At 51.4% G+C, this 17,580-nt stretch overlaps 1 protein-coding gene across 14 annotated transcripts in view; it reads left to right on the forward strand.

The window, feature by feature from the left end:
- Window positions 1-9,596: 9,596 nt before the first annotated feature.
- Window positions 9,597-17,580, forward strand: part of ATXN2 (ataxin 2) — a 50,530-nt gene continuing 42,546 nt past the window's right edge. For 11 of the 14 annotated variants that reach the window (XM_034068014.1, XM_034068015.1, XM_034068016.1 and 8 more), the window contains exons 1-2: window positions 9,597-9,738; window positions 16,612-16,648. In XM_034068014.1, coding sequence (XP_033923905.1) covers window positions 9,623-9,738; window positions 16,612-16,648 — 153 coding nt within the window. In that variant the 5' untranslated portion in view covers window positions 9,597-9,622. The remainder of the gene's footprint in view (window positions 9,739-16,611; window positions 16,649-17,580) is intronic. The other 3 variants (XM_034068019.1, XM_034068020.1, XM_034068021.1) reach the window with 1 other exon arrangement.

Below are 17,580 nucleotides of genomic sequence, written 5' to 3' on the forward strand. Positions count from 1 at the left end.
AGCTGCTGTGAGCAGGTGAGGCAGGCAATGAATTGCCTCATGAGGAGAGGGCAGCTCATGCAGGGTTGCTGAGAGCTTTGGTGTTGAACTGAATCAGTCCTCGAGTCCTTGAGCTTCTCCAGGAAGCCAAGACAACCTCCAGTGTGCTCATCCAGTGCTGCTGGGGCAGGTTGAGATGTCCCTTGCGCTGGGACCAGTGGCAGCAGCGCTGACGTGGCCTGAGCCTGCTGGTGGGGAAGGGAAAAGTCCTGGTAAAGGCTGATCCATGACACTTCCAAAGCCATCATCCGGACACCCAAGTGCCTGGAAAAAGCGGTCAGGTTTTGACATCAAGCTGCAGGTCAGCTCTGTGGCTGATGACTCAGTCGCACCACGGCAGAAGGTTGCAGCAGAGCCACTGGACGGCTGAGATTGGCCAAGCTCCTGCTATGATTAAAACCCTTAAAATAGCCTGACTTTATTTTGGTTAAATCAGGAAAGCAGCGCACATTCCTCCCCCTGATGAACAGCAACGGGCTCCGAGTGCGTTGGGTGCTGGAGCGGCGTCAGGGAGCTCTGGGACACAGCCTGCCTTGGCACTTGCTGCATGGGCTACGTGGCACTAATGGAGAGGAGATGCTCCAGCAGCAAGGAAAGGGGGCACCTGCTCTCCCCCAAAGGGCCTGGATCCTTCAGTTCCTGCTATTCCCTCTCTGCAAAGGGTCCCTAACTGGGAGGCTGGCAGCGAGGGAGCAGGACAGTGGTGACTCCTGATTGCACACACGTGGGCAGGACAGGGACAAACAGCACCCGAGGCCACCAGCCCAGGAGCCTGTGGAGCAGCAGCTCTGCGGTGGGAGCACCCACCTGCTCCAGAGGGAGCACAGGGAAGGCTCTGGGATTCAAACCAGCCCTGGACAAACACAGATGGAGCAGAGTGACGGCCAGAAGTCACACGAAGCTTGGCAGAGGCCCCCGAGCTTTGAGGATGCTGGAATGATTCACTGCAGCAGCTGCTCCCTGCAAGGGGAGGGGAGAGCTGGTTCCATGGGGTCGGGTGGGCAGGACAAAGGGATCCCCTGCTTGGAAATGCAGCCCCAAACCCTCTATTGATGGGCTCCATGAGCCCTCTCTGGGCCAGCCCAGCAGAACCCTCCCCATGCAGCCTGGTAGCACAGTTTGGGGTGAGACACCTGGTTGCTGTTGCTCTGCTTCACACAGTTCTGGGGCTCAGTAATCTTCTGGTGGGCTAATTTGCCCTTTGGGGAGAACTTGGCCCTTAACTAATCCCCTCTGTGGTTCTGCTCGTTGAGGTGCTGGGTGAGCTGGTGTCTCTCTGCTTGGTGCCCTAGAACAGCCTTGCACAGTGCCTGTAGCAGAGTGGATGGACAGAGTCACCCCCCAGGCAAACATCCATGGGTATCCATGCATCCATCCGAGCAGCTAGAGCACCACATGGCCACAGTGTTCTCTGTGCCATGGCCCCTCCAAGGCCCACGCTGCCATCCCAGCACCCGTTCTCTGCTCCGTTCACCTTTTCACCAGAGCCCCATTCCCTAAGGCCCAGTGGAAAATTCCTGCCTTGCTCCGCACCAACCGACTTGTCTGTTCTCGTTTGAGCTCTGAGAAAATCACATCAGGTTCTCCAAGGCTTCCCCCCCCTTCCTTTTACATAAACGGGCACTTTGATCTAATAATGGCATTTTAAAGGCAGACCCATCCAGCAGGATGCTCTGCACTGATCACAGGGGAGCTCTGCAGCGCAGGGGGGATGTTTGTGCATCCATTCCCAGCCTGGACTCCTGGGTACATCTCCCAAGGCTCCGAGCACTGGTTCACTTCATCCTCCCAGGGGCAGCAGCAAAGTAGCGGCAGGTTTGCTTGGAGCAGGAAGCAATTGGGGCTGTTTGCTTTCATTCCAAGCCCCAGTTAAACCCCACACCTAACGCTTCCTGCTCGGCACCACCCCTGAGCAAACACTATTTATAGCAGCAAGCAGCATTTATAGCTTTGCCCCTTCTTGACCTGGAAGCAATTGGTTAATGGAAAGAGACAACAAACCCCAAGACACTCGCATGGTTTCCTTCCACCTCCTCGCAGGGAGTCCAACTCCTTCCACCCCAAGCTGGTTAAACCCATCAAACACCCCAGAGGGAGCTGCGCTTCCTTCCCCACCAGGAAATTGGTCCCTATTGAAGCTCCTTCAGGGCCAACAGCTCCTATGAGGCTTCTGCACCTGAGGGGTTGCTGCTTTGCTGGGGCTGGAGCAGGCTCTGGGGTAGGTTTGGCCTTTTCCTGAGCTGTGTTCCTGATGCTGGGGAGCAGGGGAAGCTTTGCTGTTCACTGGTGGGGCTCTGCAATGAGCAGAGGCCTTTTGAGCAGGCTTGGTGATGTGATGATGTGGTTGTAGAGGTTGTCTGGGCTTGAGGGCAGGGGGGGGTGAGCTCTTGTTTTGCTTGCATTAAGTGTGTGCCTTGGTCCTCACCTGAGATCCCAGGGGCTATGCAGGACCCTGCGTGCTCCTCCTTGTCTAAGGTGGCTCTTCAGTGGCTGCAGTGGTTGTGCCCCCCAAGGCCCTCAAGTTGAGCTGTGAAGACCCTATGGTTGTGCTGGGGGGTGTGGGGGTTCCCCTTAATGCTGGTGGAGACAACCAAGCACAAACCCCACTGGGCTGGCCCTGTCTGGGTATTCAGGCTGCCTTCACACATGTAAGGAGGGCTTTGCCTAAGGGTAGACTGCAACTTGTCCGGTTTTCTTGCCATTATCAGTGCTCTGTGTGGTGTTGCCAGCCAGGACAATGTCAGGGTAGGATGCACCTTGGTTTTCTGGATGCAAAGATGGTGTTCTCAACATGCTACATGCCTCTGCCTCCCTCCTGGCTCGTGTCTCTGTATGTGATTTTGGGGTATTTGTTAGTTGATGTGTGATGCTCTCCATTGCAGAAGTGCATCCTGTTGCCATACAAAGCCCACCTCGGTGGGCTCCTTCTCTCTGGGTGATGGGAGGCTCCCATTGCAGGTCTGAATGAGGCTGCAAGGAGCTCTACAATACAACCACAGTAAATCTGTTTAGCACATAAAAGGTGCCTGGATCCCCTAGAACAACTCCTCAGTGTTGCTGGTAGTCTCGGTCCAAGCAGAATTAACGTAGGCTGGAGAAACTCCTTGTGCTGTTGGCCTGAATCCATGGTCTGTGCGGAGTCCCAGTTGGAAAACCTCCTGTGAGGGCTGGAGGAGCTGAGTGGGAGATGCAGCCCAGTGTGATGGGTGAGCTGCAGCTCTCCATAGGAGATGGGGATGCTGTGCTGATGGAGCGGGAGCAGCCGGTCTCTTCCAAGCACAGCCATGCCAAGAGCTTCCCTCTGCAAGTGCAGGAGTTCATGAGGAGCAAAGAGGACTTTTTCCAAGCAATTCTCCTTGGCAGCTTTCAAACGTGCTCTGGTTTCAATGGAGTGAAGGAGAAATCCCAACTGGATCCTGCTTGTCCAGTGAAGGAGCACCAAGAAGTGAGCACAGCCCTGAGGAGCTCGTGGCCTTCACCCCTTGCTGACATCCCCCTGCAGCTTCATCACAAGGAGCCAAACACCTTCTCCTCCTTCCAAGAAGTCAATGGGCAGGAATGGACAGCCAAGGTCTATGGGCAGCCGGGTGGGAATGCAGGCAGTGGGAATGCAGGCAGTGGGAATGCAGGCAGCACGCTGAATCCCCGGCTCTTCCTCTGCAGCCATGAGAGCCAAACTGCAGGAGCACTTAAGAGGACTGGATATTTCTGATCATATTTGCAGCTGTGCTACTGGTATCCAAGAGGAGAAATCCAAATGTTTCATCTTGGGAAGCGATTCTGAGCCTGGAAGGGAGCGCTCCCTCGGGATCAGCATCTGGGAATGTGCTCAGACCTGGCTGCTTTGGAGCTATGAGTTGTTCTATGGCTGAAGCGGTGGCACTTGGCTCCTTGGAAGACCCAGGCTCCTATGGAAAACTCGCCTGGATGCAGCGCTCTGAGCTGCACTAACGCCTCCCATGCTCCCATGCAGGAGGTCTATGTCCCTTCCCTCTGATGCTCAACCCTGTGGAGATGCTGGGGATGCACTGTTACAGTAGGAAGCTCCCCTGCTTTTCCCATGGGCCACCTCTGAGGAGCCCTTAGCCTCATCACAGGCAGGATGGATTGAGAGGGAGTTTGGAATCCATTAGGCTCTTGTTCCACACTAAAAACGTGGTCTTGTAACCAAGGAAGAAGACATCACTCCTCTCACACGTGTGTTTGCTGGAAGCACCTGGCCCTGCTCACAGCCTGGGATTCCCTTGTGGCGTGGTGGCAATCCTGCCTCCAGGGATGGAGCCTCCGATGATGCTCCCGGCTGGAGCAGGCAGGTTCTTCCCAAAGCCGAATTCCCAGCCCCAGCTGTACCATGTCAGAGGAGGGGCAGAGATTAGTGTCTCCCTTCCAATTTAACTGCTGATTTCAGCACTGAGCCTTAGTGAACAAGGGGAAGAGAGCCAGAAGTAACAAATCCAACCCTTTCCAAGCGTGGTCAGGGGGTCGTCATCTGCCAAAAGCACAAACCAAGATCATAATCCTAAATGTGTCCTTTGAACGTACCTGTGCCTGTTCTGCAGGGGTTCCCTTCTAAGCCCTAGGGATTAATACGGGAGTGCATTGAAACATCCGAGGTGAAGGGGCACACTGGAAATTCCTTGTGGGCTGGTAATAATAACCGAAAGCTGCTCTGTGCAGCAGACCTGAGGCTGACTTGGTTTTTAATGGACATCTGTCTGTAGGGGGAAAAGATGCCATGGCAACTGGCTTCCTTGTTGGCATGCCTGCCTCGGCGAAGGGAAGGCGAGAGGATGGGTATTGGTGGGTCTGTGTGGCTGCCTGGGAAGCTGGAGGTACCGCTCCGGGAGGCAAAGGTTGTTTATGCGCTGGGAGCACCAGATCTTGAGGGATTTAAGAGCTAAATCTTGGCATAACGACTGCTTTGTGCAGTGCTGCTGCTGCTGAGGGCCGGGCTCCCCCCTCCCTGCTCTGGAAATGTGTGATCTGAAAGCATAAAGTGCTTGGCTGGATCGCCTGGCAGCTTGCTGGGCAGAGGTGGCGTCTCCTGTTCCAGCTCTGTCCCCAAGCAATTGCTGTGGAGCTGCAGCATCCATGTACTGGCCTTGGAGCTTTGCTGTGTGAGGAAGGAAATGCCCTTGTTTAGTGGCTGAGGCCAATGGGGATTGAGAGCAAGGTTCATGGCTATGGTGGTTATAGGTAAAACAAGCCCTGGCACTTCTGCAGCTCTCCTCTGAGCTCTGTGGATGTTGGCGTTTCCCTTCACCTCCTCCTGGATGCAGGAGAAGCAGTTGGCATGCGCGGCTCAGCAGGCACATCCATCATCCATGCCCAGTCTGAACTGAGCTGGAGGGGGATGCTGGTGGGCTGAGAGGAACTGGGATAGAATAGCTCTAAATGTGCAAATTGTGGATCACAGACTGGATCTGATGGGAGCTGGGGCCTGCTTGGAACTGGGCTGTGAATTCAAGGGGCTGCAGGCAATGAGAAGACACCACACAGAGCATAGGGTGGGAAGGGAAGGCAACATGTGTCCCATCTGGTTGGTTTGGAGCTTGGGCTTTGGTTTTGCTTGTGGTGTGTGTACCTGTTCCTGGTTTGGCCAGTAGTGTGTTCATCAGTTAGAATTGAAGGCAGCTTTGCTGATGAGCTAATATCATCCCTCCCTGGGAAGTGTTTCTTGTGTGTTAGAGTACCCCATTTGTCTTCCTAATGTCTCTCCAAGAGTTTGGAGATCCCTGTGCCCATAGCACTGCTCACAGAGCTTTAGTCTATGGGAAGAGGGTTAAGGACAATGGGACTGAACAACAAAAGTCTTCAGGGAAGAGAAAACACATGCTCAGAGCTTCTGTAACAGCTGATTTGGTTGAAATAGATGCTGCGTGCCTGAGTCAGTTGTCTCTCTGTAGGGACATGCGTGTTTTATCTTGTTGAACGCTGTTGAGGATCACCCTGGGTAGCTCCAGGAAGAGAGCAAGCACCTACCAGCAGGTTAGATCAAGGAAATATTGCATCATGCAGCACTTCCTGGTAAGTAATGGTATTATCAGACTCATCCATCTTCCCATGCAAATAGAGCCTGCACACAGAGTCACAGATCTGAATGAAAAGAGATGTCTTGGGAAAAAGAGCAGCTCTAAGCTGGAACATGGACAGAAAGAGCAAACCAGGATGGGATTTGCTGTTAGGAAGTGTTGCTTTCCTTTCTTCACCATGGAGCAGGCCGCTTGGAATCCTGAATAGCTCTGAATGCTACAGCTAGAGCACTGCATTGGCTGTTCTTTGTCACGACCTAATTTGCAACCAAATCAGTAGATATAATGGTAGGGAATGGCAGAAAAAAAAAGTGAGGAATTGAGAAAGCCAAGCCATAAAATAGTAAATATGGAATATTGGGAATGATGGGCTATCAAAGCAGAGTGTATACAGGTAGAAGCAAAAGGAATTACGTGCTCTAACCGCAGTGTAATCCCATTACATTGGACATGTGGGTAGTCCACTGCAGAAGTGTGCTCAGAACACAAAGGTGAGGAGCAGTGTCTGCTGGTGGGCACAGAGGAATCCATCTGGAAGCCAACCTGCAGGTTCCCCATTGGTCACCAGTGCTGGAGCTACTTCAATGTGGTCACTTCTCCATTTACTTTTCATGTGTTTTTGACAAAGATGCTGGACAAACAGAGCAGGGAGGGTGCGATGGGAGCCAAACAGAGCTTAACAAAACAAAGAATACATTGAAGGAGAAAACAAGTCAAACTGCAACTGCGCTTGAGTCATTACTGCAGACGTGAACACCAGTCTTATTCATCCACTGCTTTCCAAGCATGTAATGTCACCCCAAAACGTAGTTTACTGCGTTCATATCCTGCCTGAGAAGCCATCTCTGCCCGTGGCACTTATTCCTGTGGGGTTTGACAACCCTGACTATGGCGGGCTCTGTCTTTGCCAGCAGGACCCTGCAGCGTGGCTGCTGCTTCAAAATGCTGCAGGCTCTTTCATAGTTCTTAACCTTTAGCCACATAAAGAGTGACTAATGGCTGTGCACCCTGAATGTTCTGAGCTGGAAAAGCATTGAAGTAATGGCCTCTTAAGAAAAACAAACCATGAAGTGAGCTGGATACGTTATACTTGGTCTTTTATCAGTCCTCCTTGTGCTTTTTTGTGGTCACTTGGGGTTAAAATCTCAGTTTTAAAGCATGTTTTGGCTCTTCAAGTTCCTTTCCTGCTGTACTTCTGGTGTGGTAGCACTTGGAGGCCCTCTGCTTGAGGGTTAGCAGACCAACAAAGTAATACAGAAACCTCCTGAACAGTACCCTGAGGAGTTTGGTTAAATGCAGGTTGTTTTTTATGCTAGTGGATTTTACATATATATATATGTGTGTGTGTGTGTTTGTGTACTACCTGTGCGTTTGGTGTTTGTCTATATAAAAAGGGTCCTTTTTTGGCTTTCCTTAGGTATATATTGTCTGTGTATGTATATATAGGTATATCAGGGGTTTGTTTTGGCTTTTCTTAGGTATATATTGTCTGTGTGTATATATATATATCTATAAATGGTCTTTTTGGCTCCTCTTAGGTAACATCACTTATCCCATCATCTGCAATGAAGCAGACTTCTGCTTTTACAGTAAATGATGCTAAAATCGGTGCCGGTGACAGCGTGAGTTGTCCTCAGCTCTGCGGGTGGTTGTGTCTCCTTCAGAATCCCTTGGATAGCAGAAATCCTTGATATCCTCTTCTCTCTGCTCCATAGCTGTGGGAAAGCAAAGTGAATTAACTGAAGTGACTGGGAAAAGGCAGTGTCCTTAAAACCTTTGGCTCTGTTTAGGGCAAACTATAGCTGTCATCTGGCTCGGGATGTGTTAACCCCAGCTTGGGCCCGTGAGGTGAAGCAAAACAGTTTGAATCAAAAGGGTAGGTGCAAAACCTGCTCATTTAAGCAAGCTGTTAAATATTTGTTATCTTTTCACCATTGTGTGTTGCCACCCACAGCAATCCCAACCGCACGGAAAGCTGTTGCTTCACAAGCAAGGTGTATAAATAATGCCGCTCCTTTTTATTCCATTTGAATCCTGTGGGATTTCTAGAGCATTTCTATGAATAGATTAAACTCTGAGCATTTGGAGTAACCATGGCTATAAATCAATTTAGCTCTTGGTTTTCAAGTTACATCTGCTTTTACTAATCCTGTATGTACATAAATGTGGGGTGTTCTAATAGAAGAGACCAGGCTTTATTTTTGTGTATTGAATGAGCTGGTGAAACCCACTTCATGAAGCGGGTGCCACGGACGTGGCAGGGCTGGATAGCTGCTGGAGCTTGGAACACAGTGGGATGGGGAACGGCTGAGGGACCTGGGGGGGTTCAGTCAGGGGGACCAAGGACAAGAGGAAACAGCCTCAAGCTGCACCAGGGCAGGTTAGGATGGAGCTGAGGAACAATTCCTGCCCCACAGGGTGCTCAGGCATTGGAGGCAGGGCTGCAGTCACCGTCCCTGCCAGTGTTCACACACTGTGGAGACGAGGCCTCAGCGCCATGGGGAACGGTTGGACTTCATCTGACAGGGCTTTTCCAACCCGTTCTCTGGTGGCTGGGTCCAACACGGAGCGATGGGAGAGCAAGGCTCAAATATTCAATGTTAATTTTATAACTCCTTTGGGTTGCAGCGGTTTACGAGGGGGGAAATACCCGCAAGGTACCCCCGTGCTACCGGCTGTCAGCAGGGGGACGCGCTACCCCTCGGCCCCATCTTGCCTTCCCTCAGCCGGCCCCGAGCGCCATGGCTTCCACGGCTGGGCCCTGTGGCTGCCGGCAGGAGCCGGCCTGCAGCTTGGCTACCGGCCGCGGGGGGGCCCGGGCCGCTCCACGGCGCCTCTCGCAGCCTGCCGGCGGCTCGGCCATTTTTCCCCCCTCAGCTCGGTGCCTCTCCATGCCGGGCTCGCCCTCACACGGGGACAACCGGCAGCGCCAGGCCCGGCGGCCGCAGCACCGCCGGCTGCGAGGGGCAGCTCCGGGGTGTCCACCGGGGGAGGGGGGGGGGTGACACCGGGCTCGGTGCTGCGGGGCCCGGGGGCTGCTCGGCGGAGGCCTCACGGCCCGGCCCTCGGCGGGGCTGCAGCGGGAGCTGCCGCCGTCCCGCGCCGCCGCCTCACGTGTCCCCCTCCGCTGCGCTCCCCTCCCCGCCTCCCGCCTCCGCCCCTTCACCCGCCGCAGCACCGCCGCGGAGCCCTCCGACTTCCCGTAAAGAGTCCGCGGCCGCCGCTGCTCGCTCCGCCGCAGCCGCCTCCGCCCGGCCCCCCCCGGCCCGCTCCGCCGAGATACCCGAGAGGCGGCGGGGGAGGCCGCTGCCACCCTCGGCCTCGCCGCGGCCCTCCCCCTCCGGCCCGCTCCGGCCTCCCCTCCCCAGCCCCCCCCCTTCCCCTCTTTCCGCGGATCCTTCCGCGCCGCGCTCCGCTCCCTCCGCCCCGCTCGCACTGTTTGGGAGCAACCGGCCGAGCCAGCGGCGCCCCGGCCCCGCCAGCGCAGCGAGGCCCCGCGGACCGGCCCTCGCCCAGCCCCGGCGCGCAGCCCGGCTCTCGTCCCTCTCGTCATGTCCCTCAAGCAAGCGGCGGCGCCGCAGGCCGCCGGCAACAACCGCAAGCCCCCCGGCGGCGGCGGCCCCGGCCTCCCGTCAGCCGCGGGCGGCGGGAGGCAGAACATGGGCAGGTGGGTGCGCGGCGACAGCGGCGGCGGGACCGGCCCCGACCCCGGCCTTGGCCTTGGCCCCGGCCCCGCTGCGGAGCGCCCGGCGCGGGCGCTGCTCCCCCCACCCCCGCCGCCCCCCTCACCCCCCCGCTCCCGCACCGGCCTCCATGGGCGGCGGCGGCGGCGGTGGGGGGGGGGCGGGAGCGGGGCCTGGTGCACGGCGGGGGCCGCGGCCCGGCGCGGGGGGCTCCGCCCGGCGGGGCGGGAGCCGGCATGGCGGCGGGCGGGGCGCACGCAGGCCCGCCGAGCGGCCCGCCGGTTCCGCAGTGCCGCCGGGGCGAGGCCGCGAGGCCAGGCCGAGGCCGGTTGCCCTTCAGGCGGCCGGGAGGCCCCGGCGGGACCTCCATTTTCCGTGACGGGTGAAGCCCCCCGCGGCCTGGCGGGGCCTGCGGCGGGGGGCGCCGCTTCCCCCGGGCCAACGTGACCGGCCTGCTGAGGAGGCGGCGGCGGGGGGGGGGGGGGGGGGGGATGGAGCGGGGGGCGGCGGGGCAGGCGCCGGAGCCGGCGGCCGCACGTGTGCGGGGGGCCGGCGGGAAGGGGCCGGCCGCGATGGCGGAGGCCGCGGGGCGGGGGGCGGCGGGGCCGGCCCCGGGATGGAGGGAGGGGTTGGGGGGGGAGCGAGTCCCGGGTGCGCCGAGCCCCATCCCCGCACTGGGGCCCGTTCTTATTGATCCCGATAGATGTATCAATGTGATCGGTTTACATCGCAATAAAACTCTCTTGGGAAGGAGGCCGCGGCAGCGCCCGCTGGCCTCGCCGGTGGATGGCGGCTCCGAGCACGGCCTCGCTTTATTCCCCACATGTGGGGGGGGTGAGGACTGTGGGGGGGGTTCGCAGCCGGCTCTGCCCCCCCCCGTTCCCCCCGCCTCGCCTCTCGCCCTGCCCGCACAGGCTGCGGAGGCCCCGCTGCCTCACAGCGCATTGGGAAGGGAGCTCCCGCTCCTGCTCCGGGCTCTGCGGATTCACACATTTAAGGGGGAAAAGAGAAGGAAAAGAACAAACTTCCCAGCGTTCGGAGTGTTTCCCATGCTGTGGGGGTCAGAGCAGACAATCGGAGCGGGACGGTAGCGGTTCTGAAGGTCACGGGCACTCCGAGCACTTCCATCCCAAGTTTTATTCATCTTGCTCTTTAACTTGGCTTTAATTCTTCCACTCAGTTTTGTGCCTTGGCAATAAAACAGAATTGATGGTGGCCCCGTTGTTGGACATCATTGGGAATAGGGTTTTATGTTGTTGCCCATCTGTGGAACTGGGAGCAGGAAAGCTTTGGTCGGGTTGCAAAGGACAAAATACATTTAAATAATACCAATAACACCCCAGCAACTCACTGCAGGGATTTACTGATCTTTACCTATTGCTGTTTACATTGAACGTGATCTTGACTGTGCTTTGCTGAACGGTTATCCCTGCCAACACACAGTGGCACTGTAGAGGTTAACCTGAAGGGCAACAAAACCTACAGCTTTCTTTTTAGGTACAGTACAATAGTGAGCCCTGGGCCCTGCACAGGAGAGGATGTGGGCTTCGATTTTGAAGTTTTTAAGGTGGAAGCCACTGGATTCCTCCTCCTGGTGTTGCCTTTCTAGTTTTGTTGTATAAATTCCACTCCAGAGCTCCTTAGGGAGTTCCAGTGGGGCTGCTCTGCAGCTGCCGTGTTCCCTCTGAGGTGTTCACACTCCCCTCTGGTTGGTCATCGATCTTCCCACTTGTTTCTGAATGAAGGGTCTATAAAATCCCAGCCCCTGGGCTGCTGGAGCCCCATGGAGCCCCTTCAGAGATCTGCTCCTGTGGCTGGCCGAAAGGGAAGTCTGGTCTGTTGGGGAGAGCAGGTTCAGGGGTGGTTCATGCTGCAAACGTGTCCATGGCAATGAAGAGCCAAGTGGTTTTTCTGCTTGAAACATCCCGTTGGTTTTTAGCTGGCCTGCCTTTTGGTTTCAAATTGAAGCATTATAGTATTGAACATAAACTTCAACATCTCCAGTTCACGCCAGGCTTGCTTTCTAGCAGTTCATTTCCCTGCAGCACCAATATTCTCTTCTTGAGATGCAGAAAATGTTACTTTTCATGGCTAAGTTGCTTTTTAAAGGCTTCGGTTTGGATAGAAAACACCTTGATAGTGAACTGTCCTGGACCTGGTGTTCTGCTCTGTGTTTGGCACTGTAAGACTGAGGTGGGTGAAGCACCTGGGCCTTATAGGGCTGACAGTGGGAGCAGGGTCAGCTGTGCTCACTGCATCTGCATCCATGGTTTTGTAATGATGGATACACATAGTTCCTATTAGAAAAGATGAAATCTTGTGTCAACAACTGAGATACTGCAGTATTTGTTTTCATGATACTCATTTCTTTTACATAAGGGGACAAATGACCAATGAAGGTCTCTTTAAAAAGTGTTCAAGAAAAACAAGAAGGATTAATACCTCATTTTATAAAGAGGCCCTAAGTGAAATACTGTGTTCAATAGCAAGTGCCTGTGCAATATGGCAGATGGGAAATGAGGCTGTTGGAAGATGCCAATGGCACATAGAGCTGCAATTGGAGAAGTAGGCCTCATACACAAACCTGCTCTGCTGTGCTACTCAGAACATTATCCAGTACCTACTTTTTGGGGTTTAGTTCCATTTTGCCCTTCCAGAAGCACAGGGAGTGGAAGTGCATCTGCCCCATTATTCTTTCAAGCATTGCATCCATTTTTGTTCTTGGTTTTTCCCCGGTGTTATTTTGTCTGCAGGCAGAGCACCTCAGAGCCGGGTTTGGATGGTTACGTGTGTAGTTCACATTGTGGCAGAAGGTCTTTTTCCTTTTTTATTGGGTATTTCTCTTGCCTGACTGGACTTGGAAGTCTGTTAAAGGGTAGTCTCAGTTACTGGCCTTTTAGAAATGGCTCTGGCCATTAGAAAGTTAAAACTGAAACGATCCCATGTTGTGTAGCTGCTTTTGAGCCTCAACACTTCTTGCCTACTCTTAGCTTCCTTTTCCCTTGACATCCTTTTTCGCTAGCCTAACTGAAGGCTTAAGGAAAGGGCAGAAAAGAAGTGTCCATTCTGCTCAGATGGAAGTAATTGGGAATATGGAGTGCTGAGGCACTGTGCTCTCATGGAAGAGACTGTTCTGGAGGTTTGATCTGCACAGTTCATTCAGGTTTCTATTTTTTTCTGACATTGTGTGTGTGTTGGTTTTGATGCAGCAGTGCTAAACTGCTGAGCAAAATGAATGGGTAACCTGCAGGTCTCTTTCTTTATTGTTGTTAATGCACTTTAGTATGATATTATAGATGTGCTTTGGAGTAGGTTTTAATTTAACAACTGGTTCGTGGCAATGTATGTGAAGAAGGTTCTTCAATGACTAAGTCCACCAGCAGGTTACAGATGGGCACTGGGTCAGACTTGAGTCAAGTTACTTACATATTCAGACGCTACAGAAGTTGTCATCTTGTAAGAAGACAGGAGTTGACATTATTAATGTCACTATTGGGGAGAAACTACAGAAAACAACACTGCAGGACTCCTTCATTTGACTGCTTCGATTCATTTGACTTGTACAGACAAGTGCTGTGCTTAAACCCTTCCATTTCTGCTTTCTCCCTTAGAAGAAGGCTTTGCCAGCTCTCTGTATTTGTAAAGTCCTTTCAAGTATCCTGTACATTTCTTTCCAAAGCCACAGTAATGTCCCACCAGTGCTCCAGGAACATGGATTCACTGCTGTTAAATTCAAGTCTTTGTAGCTGCACCTCTGCTCTAGACATTGCAGTGTGCTTGCGTTTGTCTCCTAGTCTCAAAGTGAAGATGCTGCTGGAGAGAGATCCTGAGACTTCCTTTCCCATCCTGGGAAGATTGGTGAACCTTGCATTAGTTTTCACTTAACTGGGAAAATAGAAATGTGTGACCTTGTTTTGCTTATACAAATGCTCCACTTGGCATGTAAACATGAGGGATGCTGAGGAGCAGGATAGTAAATGCTCATAACAATAGAAGAAGGATTGCAAGCTGCTCCTGGGGAAGAATGTTGATGGTGCAGGATTTGGGATTAAGTCCTGACAGGGACTTTCACTCTAAAGGTGTAGCTGTTGGCCTGCAGTGAGTTGGCTGCTAAGTTTAATTGCTTGGTTGTTGCTTTGTTTGGTGCAGCATCTTTCTTACTTGGGGCTTTGCTGCCCCAAAGCAGAGGATTAGCACGTTGAATTTGCCAGGCTGCTCTGCCTTCTCCCACCTCCTTTAACCACATTTCTGCAATACAAAACCTTGGGGTTTTGGTTTTATTTACCCTACTTGGTGTATTCAAGATGTGGTTTTAGGTGGCAGCACCAAATTGCCACTGACCCTTCCAGTTTCTCCCACCATTTCTTAGTGTTAAATTGTGGTCAACTTCTGGCAAAGACCATCTACTTCCCAACTTGTAAAGGTCCCACTTCTTCCCCATATGATACATCAGAGATGCTTTGAACTGGTGTCTTCACCTGTGGCAATATAAACCTCAAGTTGATGGCCCTGATTTTAGCAGAAGAGACACGGGTTTGATTGAATATAGCACTGGCAGAATTGGTGAATGTCTTTTTATTTTCATCTTAGTGAATGCCTTTCCTTTTGTTCTTAATGGTTTGTTCTTAACACTTGTAGCTGGAAAACAAGAGGTCAGGTCTGTAAAGAGACCAGAACAGCGTGTAGAATTTCTTCAAGTGGCTTACCTCTTAGTCTGATGTAGAAGTTAAGACCTTTTGCCAGTGTGGATGAGCACAGTCTGATTGTTTCTTAAAGAAACGTGGGTAGGAACAGTGATTTTGGAGATGTAGGAGATGGAAAATTGGGAATGCTTACGTTGATGCTCCAAAGCTTCTGACCAGTCTGGCAACCCAGTTATTTAAGTTCTAAGAATACTGGTCACTAAAAATGGGAGGGCTTTTTATGTCAAAGACACCAAACTCTTTCATTTTTGGCCATTTCTATAGCTGATGTAGGAGTATCTTCCAAAATCTGTGAGAGCAACAGAGGGAACTGGTGAAATGGCTTGACTTAAAGCCCGTTCTTTCAAAGACCGTGTTGTTGGCACTTCTGCTTGTAAGAAAAGGAGGAATCAGACCTGGACTTCACCTCTCTCTTATTTGGGTGTTTCACATCTGGTGAAGTGGCTCTCAGAAAGAAGCTCATTTGTCTGAAAATGATGTTCCAGGCTCGTGCAGGGCTCACTGCAGCACTGTGCCATAGGCAGCCATTTGAGATATGGCAGCTGTAATAAATGGTGGGACTTGCCTATCTCCAGAGCTGAAGTTGGGAAGTTAAGGCTGATAGGTAATGAAATAAAGGCTATTTGCATTAGGGTTTTTTCTCTTTTGTGAGATGAGTGCTCTGCGAGTATCCTGAAATGTCAGCTAGGCACCCGAAATCTGCAGTTAGTGCCAATCAGCAAATGTCACCCGGGTGCCTGGTGCTCTGTGAGACTACAGTGCTGTTTCAGAAGCTCCTTTTCTTAAGCAAGTCAGGTGATGGTTTAGTGGGGTTTCATTTTTACCTCCTTAAGGCCTTACATGATTCTCTGATGGACTTATTTCTCCACAATTTATTGGGATATCTTTGTTCAATGGGAGAAGATCCTTTGATTTCTCGACTAACTCCTGAGCCCTGTTTATAAGGGCATGTTGTTTTGAGAGCAAGGTTGCATTCAGCCGCTGAATTGTGTTTACAAAAGCCATTGAATGCAGTTGACATTCAGTTGGATTTAGGTTTCAGTGTTGTTTGGGTATTATGAAATGTGAACATGGCTCTTTGGTGACTTTCTTTAATTAAATGGTTCTTAATCTGTAAGATGGGTCTGGTTTTTATAGATGGCTTCATTTTGCTTCACATTATGGTGTGCATTTCTGAAGTCATTGTAATAAGAAATCTAAATCACTATGAGAAATGCTTGAAACTAGAACTTCTTGGTATAAGGAGGTAACTTTGAAATAAGGCACACTGGTGAGGCTGAAGAGTTGTAGCTCTTGTGGACTTGCTTGGCTGCAAGGATGCTGTTGGGACTCAGATGTCTGAGGTGGAGGGGACAATTACATCTGTTTGCAAGGAATTAAGGGAAAATAGGTTAATTTAGAAGCTTTTTGAAGTGTCCCGAGTGCTACACATTGATTTGCATTAAAAGCTGTTAGTGTTTTTGAGGGGATGGACAGACTCCATTAGCTTCCCTTGCTGGGTTGTTAATAGCTGGAAGCAGAGCTCTGTAGGTAGGGCCTTACAGTCAGGGCTCCTCTGTAGTGTGCATCAGGGCTCTGTTGTTTGGGTGGCCTTAATCAGATGGATCTTGACAATGTACTGAGCCTCTGGTCTTAAAGGGAGGACCCTGGGCTGTGTAGGGGTTGTGCTTGGAGGTGGATGTTGGTGCCAGTAAGTTTGGGAATTGGCTTTAGTTATAGGATTCAGCCAGCCAGGTTGGATGGGGCTTGGAGCAACTTGCTCTAGTGGAAGGCGTCCCTGCCTGTGGTAGGGGATTGGAACTGGATGAGATTTAAGGTTGCTTCCAGCACAAACCATTCTATAATTCTCTGATTCTGATTAAGATATGGTATTTTTAGATTTTTATAATGACACAAGGTTAGTATTTTCTTCATTTTGTGCTTTAATTCATTGTAGGTAACCCTCTTGCCTACTAACCAGTGTCACTGGCTTGTAGTAATTTGGAGGGTAGATGCAGTGGGCCCTGTAGTTGTCAAGTTCTGCTCAAGGGGAGCTCTGTTTTTCTCTGATCCCATTCTCCACGTTAAATTGAGGTTTTGAATTCTTAATTGTTAAGAAATTTACTGGTTTCAGCAGTTCTTTTAACCATATCCCATGTATGTATTTAATTTCAGAGGTCGCAGCAGTGGCAAAGGACCGCCTCAGCCTACTGTAAGTATATATATTCCTCATTCTACCACTTCTAGAGATCGTAAGGAATATATACATATATAGACACACATAAGGAAACAATTAATATACAGTGAACCGAAGTATGAGTGTAAGAATAGCAGATACATGGTTATCCTCTCCATTTTTTTCCTTTGGATACCATAATGAGTATTTTGGACTGCATTATGATTTTCTAAGGATGTAGCATCTTGCATTCTTGTAAGCCTCCTGGGAGGGTGAAGGGGGAGAGGGCTCACTTCAACTTTTCATTGCACCAGTATAAATCGTCTGCATTTCCTTGCAGTTGTAGTTGTAGATCCGGATAACATTGAACTGAAGGCACTGCTTTTGAATTAGTTCCTATCTGAAGATTGTAACGTCGGCTTTTTCCTTAAATAGGTGACAGTAAGACAACGTTTAGTCAAAAATAACAATTTTGTTTAGCTTTACTATACAATTGGTAATGAGTAGCCTACTGTGTAGCTGTAGTTACTGTTGAAGCATAGGTGTGCCTTGACTTGTGGAACATAGCTTTATCGAAGCTGAAGATGTGGATCCTTGCACTAATCAGATGTTTGCTAATTTGTTATTGGCCTGGTTTTCAAGGATTACTAATTTTGGGGAATGGGGCAGAAGTAGGAAGGTTTGAGAGGACTATAGTTTACTTACATTAATGTTTATTGAATACATCATAACACCTCTGTAAAAAGAAAGCAGCTTTGAGGAAGGGTGGTGAAAAAAGTCATACGGAGACACTGGTCATCACCTCCCTACTGAGTGCTAAGCATAGGAGTGTCCTTAAACATGTATTTTCAGACCAGGAAGGTGCAGGAGGAGTAAGTGGATTAAGCAGCTGACAGTTTAAAAGATATGTTGTAGGTTAAAAGCCTCAAAATATGGTGGAGTCTTTGCATGTTTCAGCATCTCTTGTT

This window comes from Melopsittacus undulatus, chromosome 12, assembly GCF_012275295.1.
Source record: "Melopsittacus undulatus isolate bMelUnd1 chromosome 12, bMelUnd1.mat.Z, whole genome shotgun sequence".
Classification (NCBI taxonomy): Eukaryota; Metazoa; Chordata; class Aves; order Psittaciformes; family Psittaculidae; genus Melopsittacus; species Melopsittacus undulatus.